Source organism: Phaseolus vulgaris, chromosome 10 (assembly GCF_000499845.2).
Source record: "Phaseolus vulgaris cultivar G19833 chromosome 10, P. vulgaris v2.0, whole genome shotgun sequence".
Classification (NCBI taxonomy): domain Eukaryota; kingdom Viridiplantae; phylum Streptophyta; class Magnoliopsida; order Fabales; family Fabaceae; genus Phaseolus; species Phaseolus vulgaris.
The window spans coordinates 6,685,241-6,705,588 of NC_023750.2; the positions used below are offsets into that span (position 1 = coordinate 6,685,241).

At 32.6% G+C, this 20,348-nt stretch overlaps 2 protein-coding genes and 1 pseudogene across 2 annotated transcripts; 1 reads left to right on the forward strand and 2 right to left on the reverse strand.

The window, feature by feature from the left end:
- Nucleotides 1-529: 529 nt before the first annotated feature.
- Nucleotides 530-4,806, reverse strand: LOC137818941 (cytochrome P450 714C2-like). Its single transcript, XM_068622604.1, has 5 exons — nt 4,451-4,806; nt 3,492-3,718; nt 2,420-2,661; nt 1,886-2,258; nt 530-1,122 (listed from the first exon to the last, which is right to left on the reverse strand). The coding sequence occupies exons 1-5, from the start codon at nt 4,764-4,766 to the stop codon at nt 685-687; spliced, it is 1,596 nt and encodes a 531-aa protein (XP_068478705.1). The 5' UTR covers nt 4,767-4,806; the 3' UTR covers nt 530-684.
- A 4,134-nt stretch (nt 4,807-8,940) lies between these two features.
- LOC137813366 (uncharacterized) lies at nt 8,941-15,332 on the forward strand (annotated as a pseudogene).
- A 2,719-nt stretch (nt 15,333-18,051) lies between these two features.
- LOC137819556 (large ribosomal subunit protein eL43) lies at nt 18,052-19,689 on the reverse strand. Its single transcript, XM_068623442.1, has 5 exons — nt 19,560-19,689; nt 19,414-19,453; nt 19,122-19,210; nt 18,415-18,497; nt 18,052-18,320 (listed from the first exon to the last, which is right to left on the reverse strand). Exons 1-5 carry the CDS (start codon nt 19,560-19,562, stop codon nt 18,257-18,259), a joined length of 279 nt encoding a protein of 92 aa, XP_068479543.1. The 5' UTR covers nt 19,563-19,689; the 3' UTR covers nt 18,052-18,256.
- Between the last annotated feature and the right edge of the window lie 659 nt (nt 19,690-20,348).

The window sequence follows — 20,348 nt, forward strand, 5'->3', positions numbered from 1 at the left end:
ATTAAGGAGGAATTTTCATCACTTACTAATATTGATCTTTCAATCTCATCATAAAATAAAAACATGTTCTTAGAGATCATGTACCATAAAAATAATTACCAAATTTTTTAATCATTATCTATTTATGTTTAGTTTTAGTTCATGGCTGATGTAAAAGAGTTGAGATTGTTAAGGATTTTATTTTATTTTTGTAACACTAATCAATTACTTTTTAGCATTCATGGAAAGTCAAATTCGTTAAATAATTCAACATGATTGGATTGAGAAGGATTCCATTGCAGAAAATGACAATAATACAAATGCAATGAATGTTACTATCTTCTCCATAAACAACTAGGTGATGTGTGCAAGATAAATAGTTTATATTTTTTAAGTGGAAAATTGAATGCATACAACATATTTGAATCATTTTCTGTTCATAATTAATGCGAAAAGTCATTTAATAAATTTTAACCATTTATTACTTAAGTTGAAATAAAATTCTGTCTCTAAGTCATTTTTTACTAATTACTAAGTTTATAAAAACAGGTTAGAAAAACAAATATTTGTGCTCTAATTTAGATTAAAAAAACCACCAACATTTCCTGCATGTTTTCAATATTCATCTGATACAGAAATGATGTCTTCTGATCATATTTTCTAAGCACAAAAGCAAAAGAGGACCTCAAAGAACAAAGGGAAATGTTACATTGTTGCTGAAATTCTTGACATCTGAAGAACAACTCCATGGCCAGGTTCTATAACCAAATGAAATGCAGGTGAATGCAAGTAACTTGGTGAGAGAGAGAAGTGAAACTTCATCAGAATCAGAGACAAAATCACCTTCAGTTCTGTCATGGCTAAGTGCTGTCCAACACACACACGTGCCCCAATTCCAAATGGCATATAAGCCTGTGGAACCTTGCATGCTCCAAGCACCCCATTTGCAAATCTTTCTGGATTGAACTTGTGAGCATCAGGACCCCAGAGACCAGGGTCATGCTGCAGCACTGAGACTGGAATCTGAATGTTCATTCCTTTTGGAATTAGGAACCCTTTTAGATTGACATCTTGGAGAGCTGCTCTAACAACAAATGTTGCTGGTGGATACAACCTCAAAGTCTCTTGAATCACCATGGTTAACTGCATTGAAACATTATTATGGAAGGCCTCAAGTTTATGGGTGAGAATGCTCATGAAACTTGCAAATGCTTCACTACAATTATACTAAAACTTGAGACACAAATAAATGTTGCATTGAAAAATCAGATTATTTCAGCAATCGATATGAGCAAAATCAAGTTTAGTTAGATACTGAGTTTGTATAAAAGTGGTTTTAAGACAACTAGTTTCGTTTAGACACAACACAGAATCAACTCTTACCTAAGAAAAAACAGCTTATGCCCTTAAGAAAGCTTAGTTTATGGTCTTAAGAAAGCTTAGTTTAAAAACAGCTGAAATCAAAACATGCTCTTAGCTTTTCTGCAAGTACTACTGCCCTTTATGCCAACAAAACCTTGAACAAGAAATTTTTACATAAAATCCTTTGGAGAACATGCATGTGGGTCTGCTTGAACAAGAAATTTTTATAAATCAAATGAAATGAGTGTCTTCATAAGCTAAAATTAGTTTATGCACAACAGGAATTTCAAAATGATATGAGAGAGCTTCTACAAATTAATTTATGCACAAGGAGATTAGGATGCATTTGAAATGGGAAAAAGGTACAATGAAATTTCCCCAGCTACAAATAAATGATATGGCCTTCATGCATTGTGTCCTATCTAAATCTCTTATAGCAAACTTTCAAAGATCAAGAAAATTAAACCAAGGGGAGATGGGAATGTATCAATTCAATGTGTTTCATGGAAACATTTATCTTTAGCACATAGTGTGTATAACATACTGTTTTCAAGCTTCTAAGCATGTCTGCATCTGGAGCACCTTTTCCACAAACTTCAAGCACCTCAGCTCGGACACGGTCTTGCCAATCTTGATGCACAGATAACAGCATTAAGCACCATGATGCTGTGATGGCAGTAGTCTCATGTCCAGCAAAGAATATATTTTTGCAGTTATCTATCATAAACCTGTCACATGAGATGGAATCTGATATGAGTCCATCACCACCCTCAGAGTTCTTTGCACCCTTAAGTATCATTTGTAAAAGATCCTGCTCATGAGTTTCCACCAGGCGTTGTTTTATGAGCTTTGATATCTTTGAGTCTATCTCTTTCTCCAATCTCCACATTTGTCTGTTGCTTTTGTTTGGCAAGTATCTGGAATAGATTATGGCACCACTTTTCACATTAGCAGCATCACTAACAAGAACAAGAACATAACATACAAATGTGCAAAGACTATTGGCAAAAGGAAAACATGCACATTATATCTCTTTATGATTGATGAGAATAAAAGTCTTTTTAGTTGGCATGCATACCGAAAGCCTGGAATTCCAACATGAAGCTTGGACAAGAGAATTTGAAGATCTCTAAGCTTTGAGAATATTTCTTTTCCTTCAATGTAATTGCTTCCAAAACAAGCTCTGGCAATTATGTCAGCTGACAAACTTCGAAGATCTTCGTCAATTTTAATCTCTGATACTGCTCCCTCACTTTCAACTCTAGCCTCCCAAGACCTTAGTGTTGTATATGTTGAGTCCACCATCAGATTAACCATTGCCTTCAATATGATTTGCAGAAAAAGTGAATCATGAGATTGGTATTGTAACACGGTTTAGCTGACATTTTGTTAGCTCTCTTATAGATTGCCTTTAGATTAGTTTTCTAAGTCAAAATGCTTCAACATACTCAGTGAGTTAACCTTTAATTACTTATTCGATCCCTATGCCTACACAATCTTTATGTTTTAGTCCTTACACCAAGAAACTACTTGTTTTTGTAGGAGATCTCACATTAACTAGATATAAGATCAGGTCATAGTATATAAGTGGATACAAACCTCACCTTACAACCAATTTTATAAGGTTGAATTAGGCTTAAAGTCCACTTCTTAAGAGTTTTAGTTCTTACACATACTTTTTTTATCAGTTCATAATATATAAGTGGATGCAAACATCAACTTACAACCGATTTTGTAAGGTTGAATTAAGTTTAAAGTCCACTTCTTAAGAGTTTTAGTTGTTACACATACTCTTTTTAACTTGTAAAAAAGTCTCTACACATACACTTCACCTTTTAATCAATTTTAGTCCCGGCCGTTTTAGACAGCAAGGACTAAAATAGAGTAAAACTTTTCGATTAGGAACTAAAGACAAGTAATTTTTAAGTGTAGGGACACTTTTAAGGACCATGAATAAGATAAACTTCTTAGGAAGTTGACACTTTTTAAGGACCAATTTGCATAGACATGCACTTCCAAGGATCAAAGCAACATAAAGTTGTCACTCTCAGGGATCAAGTTTTACATTAACTCCCCATTTATTTCTTCTTTGTGGCCAATGCAGCATTCATTTCTCTTACGCAGGGTAGGGTGGGGTAGAATACACTTACCTTCACCTTATCAAGGTATAGTTCAGGGGCCATTATCTTCCTTTGATGAGACCAAGTTGGCCCACTTGATGTCACTATGCCTTTGCCCAAGAGTGGCCCCAGATCTTTAGACAGATAAGTAGGCTTCCCTAGACTCAAAGAGGTGTGCATGATGACCTCCTTCACCATCCCTATATCTGACACCATTAGCCACTGTATAGACCCAGAAGAAAACAAGTATATGGGACCTGCATGTATGAAATCAAAATTTGGACATAAAAATTATGGCAATAGAATCATATTAATCTGTTAATTCTAGGAAACTAAACCTTTTATTTAGTATTATGGCAACCCTTTTCGACACTTCCTGAAAAAATGACTTTTTTTTTGGGGATTTCTGTTTTTCTTTGGTGTATTTAATATGGCTTTGATTATTTCAAGTGAAAACTTGTCATTTGAGCACACCATTGAACCCATTCTTATAAACAAAATTGCAACTTGGGTTAAAATCTTGACCTTTTACATGAGAATTGTGAACATGATTCTTTCAGCCCTGTAGCCAACAGGGCCTTCTGAACAAGTGAAAATATTCCAGAATTTGGCATCTGAGCAGTGAAATGCTTTTTTATGGAATCTGAAAGTTTCCTCTTACAGAACATTTCCATCAACTTTATCAGATCAAGAACAGAAAGAGTTCACAATAGACTCAAACTCAACCAAATGTTAAGCCTCAGCCTATATAGACTAATCAATAAACTCAGAAAACATGAAAGAGCCCAAAATGTCAAGCATGCAAGTATGTGCTTTTATCTTGCACTTTGAACAATTCAACTTTATAATCAAAATCTCACAAGAAAACAAGTAAAATGAAATTTAACTCAGAAAAACAAACATCAATAGCAAAGAACAGTGACTGTTGTTGATTCATTGCTCCAAACAAAAAGCAATATGAGACTGGCCAAAGAATGCATGTAACTGACCATATTGGTTGATCCACTTTTGAATATGAGGGAAGATAGTGAAAGGCCACTTGTGAGAAACAGAAACCTCTTCATCTTCCTCTTTAACTTTGGTGGCTGATTCTGACTGAACTTGAAGCATAATGTTCTTCATTTCTGGGATGTTGCCAAAGTAGAAGTGAGGGGAAGGCCCTTTAATCCCCTGCCTCTTAAGCTTTTCTCTCATTGATCTTGGCCTCAACACCAAAACATTCAAGCCATGAATCAACGTCACCAAAGCTACTCCCAACAAAATTTCCACTGTCTTAATCTCCATCAAAATCCTTTGCTTTTGCATGCAATCACAAAACAACAAAAATCATCTATATATTAACAACAACCTTAGCTGTATTCCACTTGATAATTAAATATATTACTCTTTCATTTTAAAAATTTGTTTATATTAATTTTTATTAAGAAAATATATTATTTTATTATTAAAAATAAATTATAGTATTAACTTATCTAAACAACTTATATAAGTATATTACAAGAAAAAACAATATTTTTTGTTTTAGATATCATCTTAATAGGTTGTATCGTGTTTAATAAAATATTTTATTGCTATTATTGTTATAAAACTTCATTTTTCATCAAAAGATAGTGTTGGCAACATTTATGATACTGTATTTCAGTTTTACTTTTAATTTTCAACCACTTTTTGTTAAAAAATTAATAAAACCTTTTCAATTTTCAAGATAAAACTGTGTAGAATTTGAATGGTCTTTGGGAACAGTTATGTGTAGACATGGTCTTTGTTTATTTATTTTATTGGAAAATCTGTCATACACTCGTCATAGGTTCATGAAATTAAAATATAAGTTTCTATAATATTTTTTCATTGGAGTATATTTACTCTCATAATAAATAAGATTGAGAGTCTTAAAATAAGACTTGAGTTCATAAAAATAAAAATAAATATTTTTATCTTAAGAATATATATTTCTACTAAACATTAAATAATAATGAAAGTCTAGATTTAGGTTTATTTCATAGTTAAGATTTTGTTTGTGATAGAAGCATTTCTTTTAGTATTTTCTTGGATTTTTCTCATAAGTGTAAGTTTCTTATGTTTCGTCTTATTTAGTTTGGTATTTTTATTTTTTTTGTATGGATATGGTATAGTGATTTTGTACTTGTTTTTTTATTGTCTTTTTATTGTTTTAAGATATTTTTTTATATAATTGCAGATGATAGTTGATATACGGAGTGTTAATCTACATTACAAGACAATCATGAAATAAAAATCAATTTTAGATAAAAAATAATAATTAGTTGTTATAGTAACTAAATTAGATACCATTTTAGATACTAAAATTGTTAAATAGTTTTTAAATTGGTATTTAATTAGCTACTAAGGTTTTAACTACCAAATATTTAGATTCTAAATTTAATAGCAAAAACCTTGATAGCTAATTAGATATCAATTTAGAAATCATCTATCAATGATAAAAACTAATTTAGAAACGAAAAGTTTTTTTAGTTTTTAAAATAGTCTCTAATTTAGTTAATATAACTAACTAATTATTTTTTTTTTGTCTCTAAAATTAGTTTTTATTTCATAATTTTCTTGTAGTGCTAATTGAGATGTAAGATTCCATTTTGATGTTTATCATGAAATTTTTCTTAAAAAAATCTATATTTTATAAGATTTATAGAGTAAAAATTGCAAAAAATATATAGAAATAATGTGAAACAATAAAATTTATAAAAATTAAATTAATACTTGAGAGAGATGTTCTACAAAAAATTGTGGATTTTTATTAGTGATTTTATGTAAATTGAGTTTCCTATTAATAATTTATAGTAAATATCAAACTGTAATGTGATAATTACTTACCCTAAAAAAGAATGTATAAGATATTGAAATAATTTTTTAGCCTAGAAATATAAAATAAAATGAGTAACATTTTTTTTTCTAGTGAGTAAATTGATTAGTGAGAAGATTGAGTACATATATTTAGAATTGTTGAATAAGAAAACAGTATGCTAAAAAAATAATGATCTATGTTAAAAAAAAATGTTTATAGAGCATAATAAGGCATTAATAATTAAAAGGTTTTTTATATTTAATTGGATTTAAAATATGAAAAAGTAATGACTAATAAGTATGATGGAAAAAATTGAACAAATTTTATTTATTTTTAAGTTTAGAATTAAAATTAATTATGTACATTTATTTTAGTCATTTCATTACAAGAAAATCATAAAATAGAAATTAATTTTAGAGACCAAAATTAATTAGTTACTATAATGACTAAATTATAGACATTTTAGAAATTAAAAAAAAAATTCTAAATTAGTTTATATTATTGTTAAATGGTTTCTAAATTGGTATTTAATTAGTTACCAAAGTTTTTGCTACCAAATTTAAAATCCAAATAATTGGTAGTTAAAACTTTGGTAACTAATTAAAGATCAATTTAATATTTAATAATAATATAAACTAATTTATAAACCAAAAATTTGTTAGTCTATAAAATGATCTCTAATTTAGTTAATATAACAACTAATTAATATTGGTTTCTAAAATTAGTTTATATTTCATGATTTTCTTGTAATGTTTTTTTTAAAAGAAGACTGTTCCTGCTAGGGAGATGGGACCTAGAGAACTATTGAAGTCTTCTTCTCCTTCCTTCGGTCGGGCAGGTGACTGTGTGATGAACTGTGATCCTTCTCGTCTTCTAGCTTATCCTTCGGTACTCGGCGCTCGGTCGTCGGGCGAATCACCGGATGGTGGGGTACTTGCGAAGGCACTCCGACGCTCAAGTTAGTAAAGCGGGTGGTCAGCTCTCAGGTAGGTGAACAGTAATAAATGACATACCTTACTCTTTGGGATGCGCGCTATTTATATTATTCTAATGGGCCTACCTTGTTGGGCCCGTTTATCGAGGTGAATACCGCTTAGGGTTGCATTACCTAATTCTTGATGATGGATTAGCTTCACTGATCTCGGTTTGAGCGTTAATTGTGATAGGGTTCGGCCATCGGCCAAGTTCCCTTGATGCGGGTCGGCCATCGGCCAAATCCTTGTGGTCTCGGTCGTCTTAGTTAAGTCTTCTGAGGTCTCGGCCTCTCGGCACAAATCTCCAAAGGTCTCGGCCTCTTGACCTCTCGGCACAAGTCTTCCAAGGTCCTATTAACAACATCTTTTTTATTCTCATCAAGGTGCAACCTATCTTCCAACACAAACCCACTAGTAAAATACCACAACTCATTGACTATAACATGTCCAATTTTCTTAAAATTGTCTAATAGCTCAAAATATTTTCATCTATTCATGTCACATGACCATGTACGTGTCTAACCAACATATTTTACTCTCAATATTTACAAACTCCTTCCATTGTGGACCACAACTTCAAAAAAGCTTCTCGTACATGACAACCAATAAATATATATAACCCTGTCAAATATAAATATTAACACATAAAACCACAAATGTTACAAATCAATCCAACAATACATACACAACGAAGAACTTGTGGACCATAGATAACAAACATTGCATGTGATAGGATACCAAACCCTAATCAACCTATAAAGTGCATTCAAATTTTTTTTAAAAACTACATAATTAAATACTTAAAACAATCAAAATCTCACCGGAACAATGTTTTAATCCCACAATTAAACTCTAAACCAAACATAACAACAATACTGAAAAAACATCGACCACCACTACCCAATGAAAAATTTGTGTTTCCAAATCTCACAAACATTCAACCAACAAAAAAATACTTATTTGTGAAAATCACTTTTGTTTCAATTTTCACAATATAATATATTTTTCACCTCGATAAATGACTACAAAGATCATGCAATATATACCTTAAGTCGAAAATATCACATATGTTTCAAGTCTTGTTTTCTCATTACTTATTGTAACAACATTAATAAAATAAATTACATTAACTCGTTTTAACTAAAATAAAAATGAAATTGAGAAAAAAATTTGAAAAACAATATTAAATAAATTCAATAAATATTAAAAAAAATCTATTAAACCTTTATTTCTAATATAAATTGTTTCTTTCTTCTTTTAACTTAAATGTCTCTTTCAATGGAGAAAAAAAAAAGATCTTCATACTTTACCTTGTACCTTTTACTATCCAAATTAAATTTTCCCATTAAAAAAATGTGTTCCAACATTCTTTTATACATATTAATTCCTAAAAATGGAGACAAAATTATAAGGGTTGAAATTAAGCCAACCACACTTCTAAAAGGAAAAAAATCTATTCCTTCTTTTCAATTATAAGTAATTTGTTTTTAAGCTTTTTTAAGGATAACTTTAAATCCTTGTTTGCTTTTTTTTATTAATTTTTCCACTTACTAAATAAAATAATCTTAAATTTTGTTTTCATTTAATATTTTAAAAAATCAATAAGACATAAAAATACTATGGTATTGAAATGGATAATAGTGTTAGAATTAGTAAGTAATATTAGAGGGGGGAAAAAAGAAGAAGATAAAAAACACCATCTTCTTTCTTCTTCTCTCTTCTTTCTTTGAACAGAAACAAAAAGATCAAAAGAAAAAGAAAGAGTGGAAGTGAAAGAAGAAGAAGAAGAAGAATAAGAAAGCAAGTTGTTACCGTTTTCCCTTATGTAATGCATCAAAAGAAATCCGAACTTCAGATCGGAAAAGAAAGCACCGGTGTCTCTTCCGATTTCAACCCTCTCCGCCACCACCACCACCCCAACCACCACCACCACCCTATCCCCAACCTCCAAACCCTAACCTCAACCGCGCCCTATAAAAGGCCATCCCTCTCCAAATCACCATCCCTCCACAGATTTCCAAAACCGCGCCGCGCTATTGTTCCCTCCGCCACCACCGTCACGTGGCTATCCTCCGTCGTCTCCCTCCGGCGACGCATACGTCTCTTTCTCTTCCTCTCCCTCCCATTCTTCTACTTCCTCGTCTCCCACCCTACAAACTCCTTCCTCCTCGATTTCCTCTCCGCGTTCTTCTTCTCCGCCGCGCTCTTCTTCTCGCTCAGCCTCGCGCTGCCGCGGATCCCCTCCGTCCGTTTCTTCCTCAAGCGCGAGGCCCGGCCCCGGCCCGGCCAGCCCGAGTTTCAATTCTGCGTGGTTGCGTACCCGAACGGCGACGTTTACGAGGGGGAGTTCAGGCGAGGGAAGTGTTGTGGGAGTGGAGTTTACTACTACAGCATGAGTGGGAGGTATGAGGGGGATTGGGTGGAGGGGAAGTACGATGGGTTTGGGGTGGAGACGTGGGCGAGGGGGAGTAGGTACCGGGGGCAGTACCGCCAGGGGCTTCGCCATGGGTTCGGGGTGTACCGGTTTTACACCGGCGATGTTTATGCCGGGGAGTGGGCCAGTGGGCACAGCCATGGCTGTGGGGTGCACACGTGCGAGGATGGGAGCAGGTAAGTGGGGGAGTTCAAGTGGGGCGTTAAGCATGGCCTTGGACACTACCATTTTAGGTATGAAAAAATGGTTGGTCGGGTGGCGTGGGGGAAGTGTGTGTGTGTGTGTGTGTGATTGTTTGTTTTGATTGACGTGTTTTATTGAAGTGACGTGCTTTATGGTTTATGATTGGGTGTTTTTAATCTGAAGTTACGAGTTAGGGAAATTGGGTATGAGGTTGGTTTAATTTATGAGCAATTTTGGACCAGGAATCAATATTTCATCGTGGAACTGATTGTGTGAATGTTTTACTTGAGATCGCGTTAACTCGTGTTTTGATTTGATCGTGTGGATTGGGTAGTGTGAATTAGGACACTTGTGTGATTTAATGGTCTGTGGGAGTTGACTGATGTGTGTTGGCTTGGATTCTTGGAAGTTGATTGTGGTGTTGCTGATTGGGGTTGGTTGGGTTTTGTGCTTTGTCTTTGATTCCTTAGGTTTGAGGATTATGGGAATTTCTTACTTCTGGGCAATGTTTTGGTCGCCGTGTGTATGTTTGGTTTTGCTTTGTTGTTTAGCTGATGGTGTTTGGGCTTTGACAAATGGGAATGGTGTTATGCCGGGGTTTGGTGATGTAAACTTATCGCATGCTTGTTTTGTTTTGGTTTCATTTGTTGTGTGTGAAGCTTTTGTGAGTTACTTTGGCAGGAAGTGTGCGTGTGAATGTTTTTATGAGATGCTTTTGTCAGGGTGTTGGTGCTTGATTTGTTTTGTGATTTGCCTTTTGTTCTCAGTTTATGACAAACTCTTCCTTCTGGAATGACGTTTGCTACTCAGCTGTCCATGTGTGTGTAGAACTTGCTTTATTGTTGACTTGTTGTTTAGGTATTGATGTTTAGTGTTTGACAATTGAGAATGGTGCGATGGCAGCTTTTATTGAATGTGTACTCATTGTATGCTCTTTTGTTTTGATTTTTTTTTGTGTATGTCTAAAGCTTTTGAGTTACTTTGGCATGATGTTGGGGTTGATTTGGTAATGTACTTTGTCCTCAATTTTGTAGACTTGCCTCAATTTCTTCAGACTGTAACCTTTTGCTACTTTTGTGGGTTGTCTTAGGTTTTATTTTATAAAAAAATGAAAGTTGGAATGCCATTAACATATTTTTACAGTTGAAAGCATTTGCATAGAGGTTAAAGATATTCAATTTGCTTCAGACATGGTTTCTGTTTTGTCAAAAATACCTCGTAGGCATTTGAAATTTACTTGGCTCAGATCGTGTTAGTTGTGGGTACCTATTGGTAGCAATTGTGGAGCATTATATGTCATACAGTTATTGCAAAGCAATTGCTTTAAGATCTTTTAGGATGTTAATTTTTAGTGTATCTTTTTCCTGGAATAAACTAAGTTGTAAATAGACCCAGTACCAATAACATACTGTGCTAATAATGATAGTTTGTTTCACCCGCATTGGCATTTGGCTGCCAATTGACTAGCTCTGTGGAAGTAGATAAGTGGGAGTTAAATATTGAAATCAAAGATAAAATGCAGCAAGCATAAGATATTTTAGGATGTTAATTTTTAGTGTATCTTTTTCCTGGAATAAACTAAGTTGTAAATAGACCGAGTACCAATAACATACTATGCTAATAATGATAGTTTGTTTCACCTTCATTGGCATTTGGCTGCCAATTGACTAGCTCTGTGGAAGTAGATAAGTGGGAGTTAAATATTGAAATCAAAGATAAAATGTAGTAAGCATGAAGTTGGTCAAATTTCTTTGAATAGATGGCCTGAGACTGATACTATGGTTCAAAAGCACCTGCACCCGTATCCATTTCCACCTGTCCCTGGTCTGAAGGGGGAAAGAAGAAGAAAGGAAGAGGGAGCTGAAAAGGAAACACCACTTCTTTGTGAAAGTAAAACTATACCACTATATCATAGAAAGCCACATTCATTCGTGGTGTCTGACTACTAATCTGATATAAAGCATCAGTCTGAAAATCCTTCCCTCTTATTCTACTACAGTGTTAGTTTTAAAGCAGTTAATATCTAGTGAGTAGTAACTTAGTAAGTATAAGTTTGTGGGGGAGATGAATCATAAAGTAGGTTAAACAAGCATGCTTTTTACTCTAGAGACCCATCAAAGCAATCATTTATATCTTCATTGGATGAGTAACCCCAAATGGATTAGAAGGGTAAAGATTGTAGAATTATCAATTTCAGTAGTGAAATAAGATTGGTGGATATCACTTCTGATAGCTCTTGTATTTGTTATCTTCCATGATTTTGAGTAAAATAGTAGACATTTTGCATAGGAAGTAAAAGGAAAAGGAGGCGACATAAAGCTTTTTATGATATTTTTTGGGTTCATTTTCATTATCTTAGTGAATAATCTCTTATGTCCTTCTATAGAAGAAAGACCAATTCAAGGGGAGAGTGGAAAACCATTTTGAGGGAATACATTATTTCCTTATTATTTTATATTCCTATTTTATTCATTTGAATGAAAGATCATATAATTGTCTATATAAAGTATACAACAAGTATAAATCTAAAATGCAGAAAAAAAACTGAAGAATTTAAAGTGTAAACATTATTTGTATGTATTCATGTTCTTAGGACTTATCTTTGTTATTGCTACTTTCAGTTTACAAGAGAAAGAGGTATCTGCTCCCAAGGATAGAATCAGTTTCAAAGGTGCTTTATATCTCTTGAACTTTAAAACAATAGGGTATTCCATTATAATTACACGGCACATGTTTTGAAGAACACAATCTCAAGTTCCTTTTCAAGAAGCTAATTCCACAACTTGGCCTTGTGATCTTCATGTCACATAGCAACAATTCCAACCATTTGGATGTCATGTAGTTTAACTTTGCAAGCTGCTACAAGTGCGGTGTCTTTTTTTCTTCTCTCCCTTTCCATATTTCCACTGAAGGAAACCCGTCAGTAAAAAACAAAAAGACTATTTGTTCTCTGATCAGTGCACTTTGTAGACATTTTGTTCAGCATCCACAATCCACAATCTACATTGCTACCTTTTGTGTTTAATTTTAAAATGGACTGTAGTTTCAAGTATCAGTGGGTAGGATCTTGAGCATCCACTTAATGAAATTTGGTACTCAATCCTGGGATGCATGAAAGCATTCTTCTGATTTTTCCTTGAATGTGGATTCCTCTCTTCCAAGAGTCGTTGTTGTTATCATTGAATTGAATTAGATGGGACTTTGTTCCGTTTCTTTTTCTTTGCTCACCAGTAATAGTATTTTATTTTTGTTGTAACTAATTATTTCTGTTATCAGAAATGGGGATACATATGCTGGTGAATATTTTGCGGATAAGGTGCATGGATATGGAGTGTATAGTTTTGCAAATGGCCATTGTTATGAAGGATCCTGGCATGAAGGCAAAAGGCAAGGTATTGGAATGTATATATTTAGAAATGGAGAAACCCAATCTGGTCACTGGCAAAATGGAGTCATTGACATCCCCAGCACACAGAGTGCTACCTTTCCTGTTTCTCCTGTTGGTGTGTATCATTCCAGAGTACTAAATGTAGTGCAGGTACACTCTACATTTGTGACTTAGTTTACCTTATTTTATTGTTTAATGTTCTTTCTTGTTTTGTCATCAAAGAAAAAAGACGTTGGCCTAGAATGATCAGTCTGGATGATTCCATTTTGGTCATTGGTGCTGTTTTATGACAATGGCAAATAGTGTATCAGTCTTCTCTGAGTACATTACATTATCCTCTCTTGAGAGATGCTTAAACTACACTCCCTTCCTTTGAACATGTTAATAATTGTCAATATAAAAAACCTCTTAAACAATTGTGAACAATTTATAAATGCACCTCCCAGTAATATTTTATGTTTTTCTAGGGCAGTTATTATCACTGCCAATTAGCTTTGAAAATCTATTATCAAATTTAATATTTTAGAAAGTATAATGGAATTTTATCAAGCGACATTATTGGCTTTGAAGTTTCATCTAAATTTTTTATTTTATTTTCTAAGGTCATCAAATTGATAGTGTCAATCATGTCGAGAATCACAGTGAAAGAAAAAACTCTAAAATGTTCTTTTACATTAAAATAGATTCAAATGTAGCTTCTATTAATCTTTCAAGGCTGGGGAGCATATATTTTAAAGTAAGAGGGGGAGAGAGTATAATTTAAGCATCTCTCGAAAGACAAAAATGTACTCTTTTATCTTTTTTACATGAAATGTGATAAGCTTTAATTATGTATTTTGAATTTTTTATGATCCAAGTTATTGGAAATTCTGATTGTTATCCTGTATCATTATGCTTTCTTGTAACATTTTACTACTGAACCTACAAATTTCTTGTAATGGTTTCCTTTTTTATTGGTTTCTTATCTGAATATGAATTAGTTCTTTTTTAACTGAAATTCCAATAAAAAGTGTAGCATTACACATTACAGGAAAAATTTGGCAGAATTTTCGCAGATTTCAGCTAGATTCTGGAGTTGTTGAGTATAGATAATATGGTAAAAGTCCCCCATTTATCCAATAATTAATAAGGTGTTACTCATTCTGTCTAAAATTCTGGCTGTCTACAATTTTTCCATATGAACTAAGCTGAGAGAACATTACTTTTATATGTATCAAATTAGCTCATTTGAATAGAAGGAAAGAAGAGACAAAATTAACTGCAAACATTTAGTTTAGTATGCATCATGAGTGTGAAGATTAGTTCAATAAAATCTTGATTAAAGGTACTAAACTGTCTGATGTTGTAGATCATTTGATAGTTCAAGAGCGTAAGATGATACAGGACTGACTATCTTAATCAAATCATTTGTGTTTTTCATGCGTCTGTCTTTAAACCATTAGAGGGTATTAGACCGTCTACTCGATGGTATTAGACTGTCTACCCAACATCTATAACTTCCTCGTTTGTTATCATAGTCGGACTGGTTTGATGTTTCAAGCTCAGAAGTGAAGCACTGTTCACGTGTCTTCTACTGTTTTGGCACGTTTTATGGAAATCAGTTCTTACAGTTATTTTCTGTATAAATAGGACCTTCAACTAATATAACCAACATAGGGTTGAGTTCACTATGAGAGAAACCTTTAATTAATCTCTGTTATTAATGATTTTTTTATTGGGAATGTAGATTGAAGTTAGTTAACACTTCAATTGAATCATGTTAAGTTTCTCTGTGTGATTCTTCGTTTACTCTTTCCATTTAATCGTCTAACTGTTTTGCGGGTTCTTCGTTATTGACTGTTACTCCTTACAATAGCTTTCATTATTAATAATGTGTTTGTTTGTAAACAAACAGGAAGCAAGAAGAGCAGCTAAGAAGGCCTATGATGTGGCCAAGGTAGATGAAAGGGTGAATAGAGCAGTAGCAGCCGCTAACAGAGCAGCCAATGCAGCTAGAGTAGCTTCTGTCAAGGCTGTGCAAAATCAAATGCATCGTAATATTAACAACAAGAGCATCCCAATACCCATTGTGTGAGGCTATCAGTTGCAACTTTTGTTAAAGTAGAGATGCACAAGATTGTTGGAAGAGGTCGAAATTTTAAACTGAACCATTAACACCACCATCAGGCTGAGAGCAAGCAGATTTATTATCCTCTGCCATAAGTCTTAGTATTGGGGGTGAAAGGGAGATGGCTTCCACCTGGTAAAAAGCTACATTTTCATTTTTTTTTCCTTTGCCTACATCTTGTAAATTTATGTAGATGTAAGTTCTGGTGTGCGGGTCAAACCTCAACCCAGCTACCGTTGTAAGATCACTTGGTAAAATAAGGAGAGAAATATCTTGATATCTTTGCTTTATCTGATTTTGGAATACGATATGTTTTTTGTTACCTTTGCAACTAGAGTTCTCCATTGTTAGATAGGCATTGTCTTTTTGTAATTTAAATGGAAAAGATGAGTGTTACAACTATATTTTGTATCAATAATTCTGCATACTGTAAAGGTTGAAAGCATGATTGGCTTAAAAGAGCTTTGGGTGTGGTGTCTTTAATGTCTGCAGCTTTGATGATAACTGTAAACAATGCTCTTTATTGATTGGGTTGCATCTTTATTCAGTGGGACTGGGAGAGCATGTGAGAAAAGCTGACTAGTAACAACTCTGAACTGATTAGATTAGATCTGTGAAATTGATTTCTGTACTTTCCAATGCCTACTGACCATTTGGTTTGAGGTTGATAGATAGAATTGAGTTGGAAAAAGTTGAGAAAGAAATTCTATTAGACCGAGTTATATTTAAGTAATTGGAAAGTGTTAGAATTTATTTTTCTATCAGTAGAAGAAAAGGGCCTGAGATTTTGGATATCAGGCATTAGCGATAATGAGTTGCTTTTTGCCAAACTATTAAAAACATGGATTAAAAAATTGTCTCTCATAGTTGCGAGTGATGTCAAATACTTTATGTTTATTACATTTTTCTCTCTTTCCTTTTAAGGTATTAAATAACGTATATATCAATCTTCATTGCTGTTGCTGATAATTGAATAGACAGCAATGTCTGAGACATCCCCATCATCATCATTTCGTTCATTGCATCAACTCTACCCATCCACCTATGTTACCATATTTTAACTTTTTTAGCTTAATCTTAATTTTACAATTACATCACATTTGTCTACATTTGTTTCAATGTTGTAAAAGCTATTTTTAATAAAGTTGAGTTTAAATTATGAACGTCATTAAGACAAGTTTTTAAACTTTAAAGTAGTATGTTATTTGTACCTGTGATCTTGAATCAATATGGCTGTCTTTATATTCTTTCTCATTTACTTTTTTTACATTGGTCGTTTGATGTGTGATTTTGGATAGAGAGGACTAGATGAGAAATAATTGAACAGTGAAATTGTTTTACTTGGGAAAGGGGGAAAGAAGAGAAAAAGAGTATTGACATGACTGAATGCTAAAAAAATTTATCCTTTTTGTCTTTGTAATGTAATTAACATTCGTTTTCTGTCTTTTTTCTCTCACTTCTTTTATTCATATAACTTGAAAATCTCTTTATTTTTACTCATTATCGCTTACTGTATTTTATTTTTAATCCAATTCTTTGATTTCTTATCACTCGAATATCAAATATTTTTTAGTGCATGAAGTGATGGATTGTTAACTACCAAAATTTAATATTGTTGACATAATTTAATAAAAGAAACTTAATAGCAATGTTAGCAATAAATGTAAGAAATTTTCTCCTTAGAAGGAATTTTTTTTTTATTCAATTTTTTCATTTTTTAAAAGAATTATGAAAAATTGGTTCAGTATATAAAAACAATATTATATTTTCTCAAAGTTAAAATATTATAGTGAAAAGAGTAAACTGTAGAAAAATAGAAGCAAGAAATTTAGATAATTAAATATATTAAAATTATATTTAATAAAAATTAATTGTAGAGTTAAATATTCTAAACATTTTGAACTTAATTGTACCTGAAAGTAGTTCCTTTTAACATTTCACTGGGACTTGTCATCATATAATAGTTTAATTATACTTCAATTTTTTTATATTTACGTATAAATCGAGTAGTTACATTTATTTTAGAGATAAACTACAATATACAATAAAATAAACAAAAGATAAAACATATCAGAGGTTAGAAAACGGGATTTTATCAGTTTAAAAAACTATATAAAAACAAAGAAAACCTTAAAAAAATTAACTAAACATGTTTTCATATATAATACAAAGGGTCACGGAACATATTACACTACAAAAACAAACAACCAATCCAATGGCATGTTCCTCCAGCACAGAACTTACCCCTCAACTGCTTCCTCATTCAACAAGGACAAAAGCAGGAGGCAAACCTCAAACAATTAGAAAAAGCTCCTTAATAATGGCACAACAATAAGCCATTCAAAAATCATGGCACACACTTGCCAGATCGATATCCTAAATCAAGGGCGTTAACAGTTTGAACTTAGAAAAAAGTTATGACAATTTGCACAGCATTCAAATAGTCCCCATTCCAAAAATGAAGATGTTATTTCAGTATGTTAACATGTTATTTCACATGCATAATTTGACATTCATTAAAATCTAATTAAATCTTGTTTGAAAGAGTTAAAGGGTCTAATGGTTAGACCCCTCTAAAAACACAATGGTAGTTCAGGAGAATATATCAGAATAGGCATCACTTGAATATATGCAGACAAAATACAGGTTAGAAAATACGAAATATGATGGCATAATGAGTGCATGGTAACAAAAAGCAAAAACTGCAAATTCATTCACCATCCAACGACTGGATACTACAAAACTAAGTAGCATTCTTGAGTGATAAATAGCACGTTACTGATATTCATAACAAAGACCAGTCAAAATTGTACTCTCGATAAATAAAGTATGACAATTGAACATAAGCAGCAAAATTTATGCATAAAACAAATTAAGAGTGTAAACTGCGTTTAACTCTCAGTCTGCTCCCTCAGCCTTCGAATGGTGCTTCGGACAGTCACAGCACTGGCAGTACTGTCATGAAGAAAATGGAGAAACAAAACATAACTTTAACTACCATACAACAGTAAATAATTACAAACAGAAGAAAGTAGAAGACAACTCTTACTTCAATGTGTAAGCACCTCCAGCCTTCACTTTTCCACAGTCTTTGCATCCCCAGATGCCCACAGCCTTCCTCTTAACAGCGTACTGAAAAAACAGACATTCATCAGGCCATAGTCAATAATATTGATTACCATTACCTATCATGTTTAGGGTTTTATAAAATGCAGCCCAAAGTACACACAAAATTTATGCAATTAACAGTTCGCAAAATCTTCTTAATGACACCTATAGTTAACAATGATAATGCACACTAACCCCGTAGCAACAAAACTTAATTCGAAAGAGGTTTTGCTCCTAAAGATTACACTGAATCAGGGACATGGGCTTGAATTATACTTCAAATAATCACAATCTAGATCAATACTTTGTACTCATTAAAAACGTATAATTTATAAAAACAGTTCATATTATCTATTAATAGATAAAAAAAGTAAACTCAGTGAATATAATTTACATAACATGATATTATACATTGCAAAATATACTACTGATCAATTCTATGCTTCTTTAATTCCACAGTCTAGCTGAACATTGCGTTACAATCTAACATGTTCAGCACGCCTTATCAAGTGCATTGTATAAAATCTAATAAATGTAAATACCAAAATTTTGGGTTAGTACTAATAAAAAACAATATCATTCATTCAAACACCCCAAATCAATGGAAAACACAAAATACATTAATAAAATGATGATTAAAGAACATACCTTTCCACAGAACTCACAAAAGAATTTACTGTGCTGACTAACTTCCATCTTCTTAATTTGCTTCCTTAAACTAGCACCATATCGGGTGCCTGAAATTTGAGAACACAACCATAAATCATCACCTTACTTTGGTATATACATAACATTCATCAAGTGAACTTGTCTCTAACAAATAAACCCACTATCATTCAAAATTCACTTTATAATAACTTCTTCGCTACATGCCAAATAAACCTTAAACCCTAAAGTAAACACTGACAACATTCAACAACGATCGAAACCAAACACCTACCGTATTTTCCAACAATACCGGCCTTCTTGGTTCGCTTGGTCTGTTCCAATGCACAAAAACGCGAATCAAGTTAAAAAATTGGGATTAGAACAAAACTTGGGGTTTCATAAACGCAATACCAAATAACAGATAGAGAAAGAAAGTACCATTTTTCAGATGCTGTGAAGAGAGAAGAAGTTGCAGGGTTGAAGTGAGAGCCGATTCTGAAAAATTAGGGTTGGAAGATAATATCAACACGTTTTAGGGTTTCCGTAATGGGCCTATGCCAATTCGATCCATATTGAAAGCCCAGTCCAGTTCAGCTTCTCCAAACCACCAAAGATTAAAATGTTATTTTTACCTTTCAATAATAAATAAATAAATAAATGAATGAGATTCTTCCAAATTAGATTTATATTTTAATGTATAAAATATACTGAGACTAAAAAATTAAAATGAATAAATATCTTCAAATTGATAAATTATATTTTTCATTTATATTAAACAGTTTAAAAAGGTCATATACCACCATTTATAATGAAAATTGGTGATTTATATTAAAAAATATTGAAATTGAATTTAGAATTCAAGATTAAAAATTATAAGTTAAAAATCTTATACAATCAATTACATAAAGTATATAACGAAATGATAATTTTACATTATTTTGGTAATCATATCTATAAATTTATAAATAATACAAATCTCTATAAATAATACAAATCTATCTATAAATCTATAAATAATACAAATCTATAAATAATACAAATAGTGATCATTTCAAGAGAAACTTTTTACACGTGTTAACATACGGTAAAATTAAAAAAAATAAATCAAAAATCGATTTTATTAAAAGTGGAAGTGAAACGTGGCAAACTATGAGAGCAGATGCGTGAGGAAAATTACTCCCTCTTCTTCTCTCACCCGCACCAATTCTTTCTCGTCTTTATTATTTT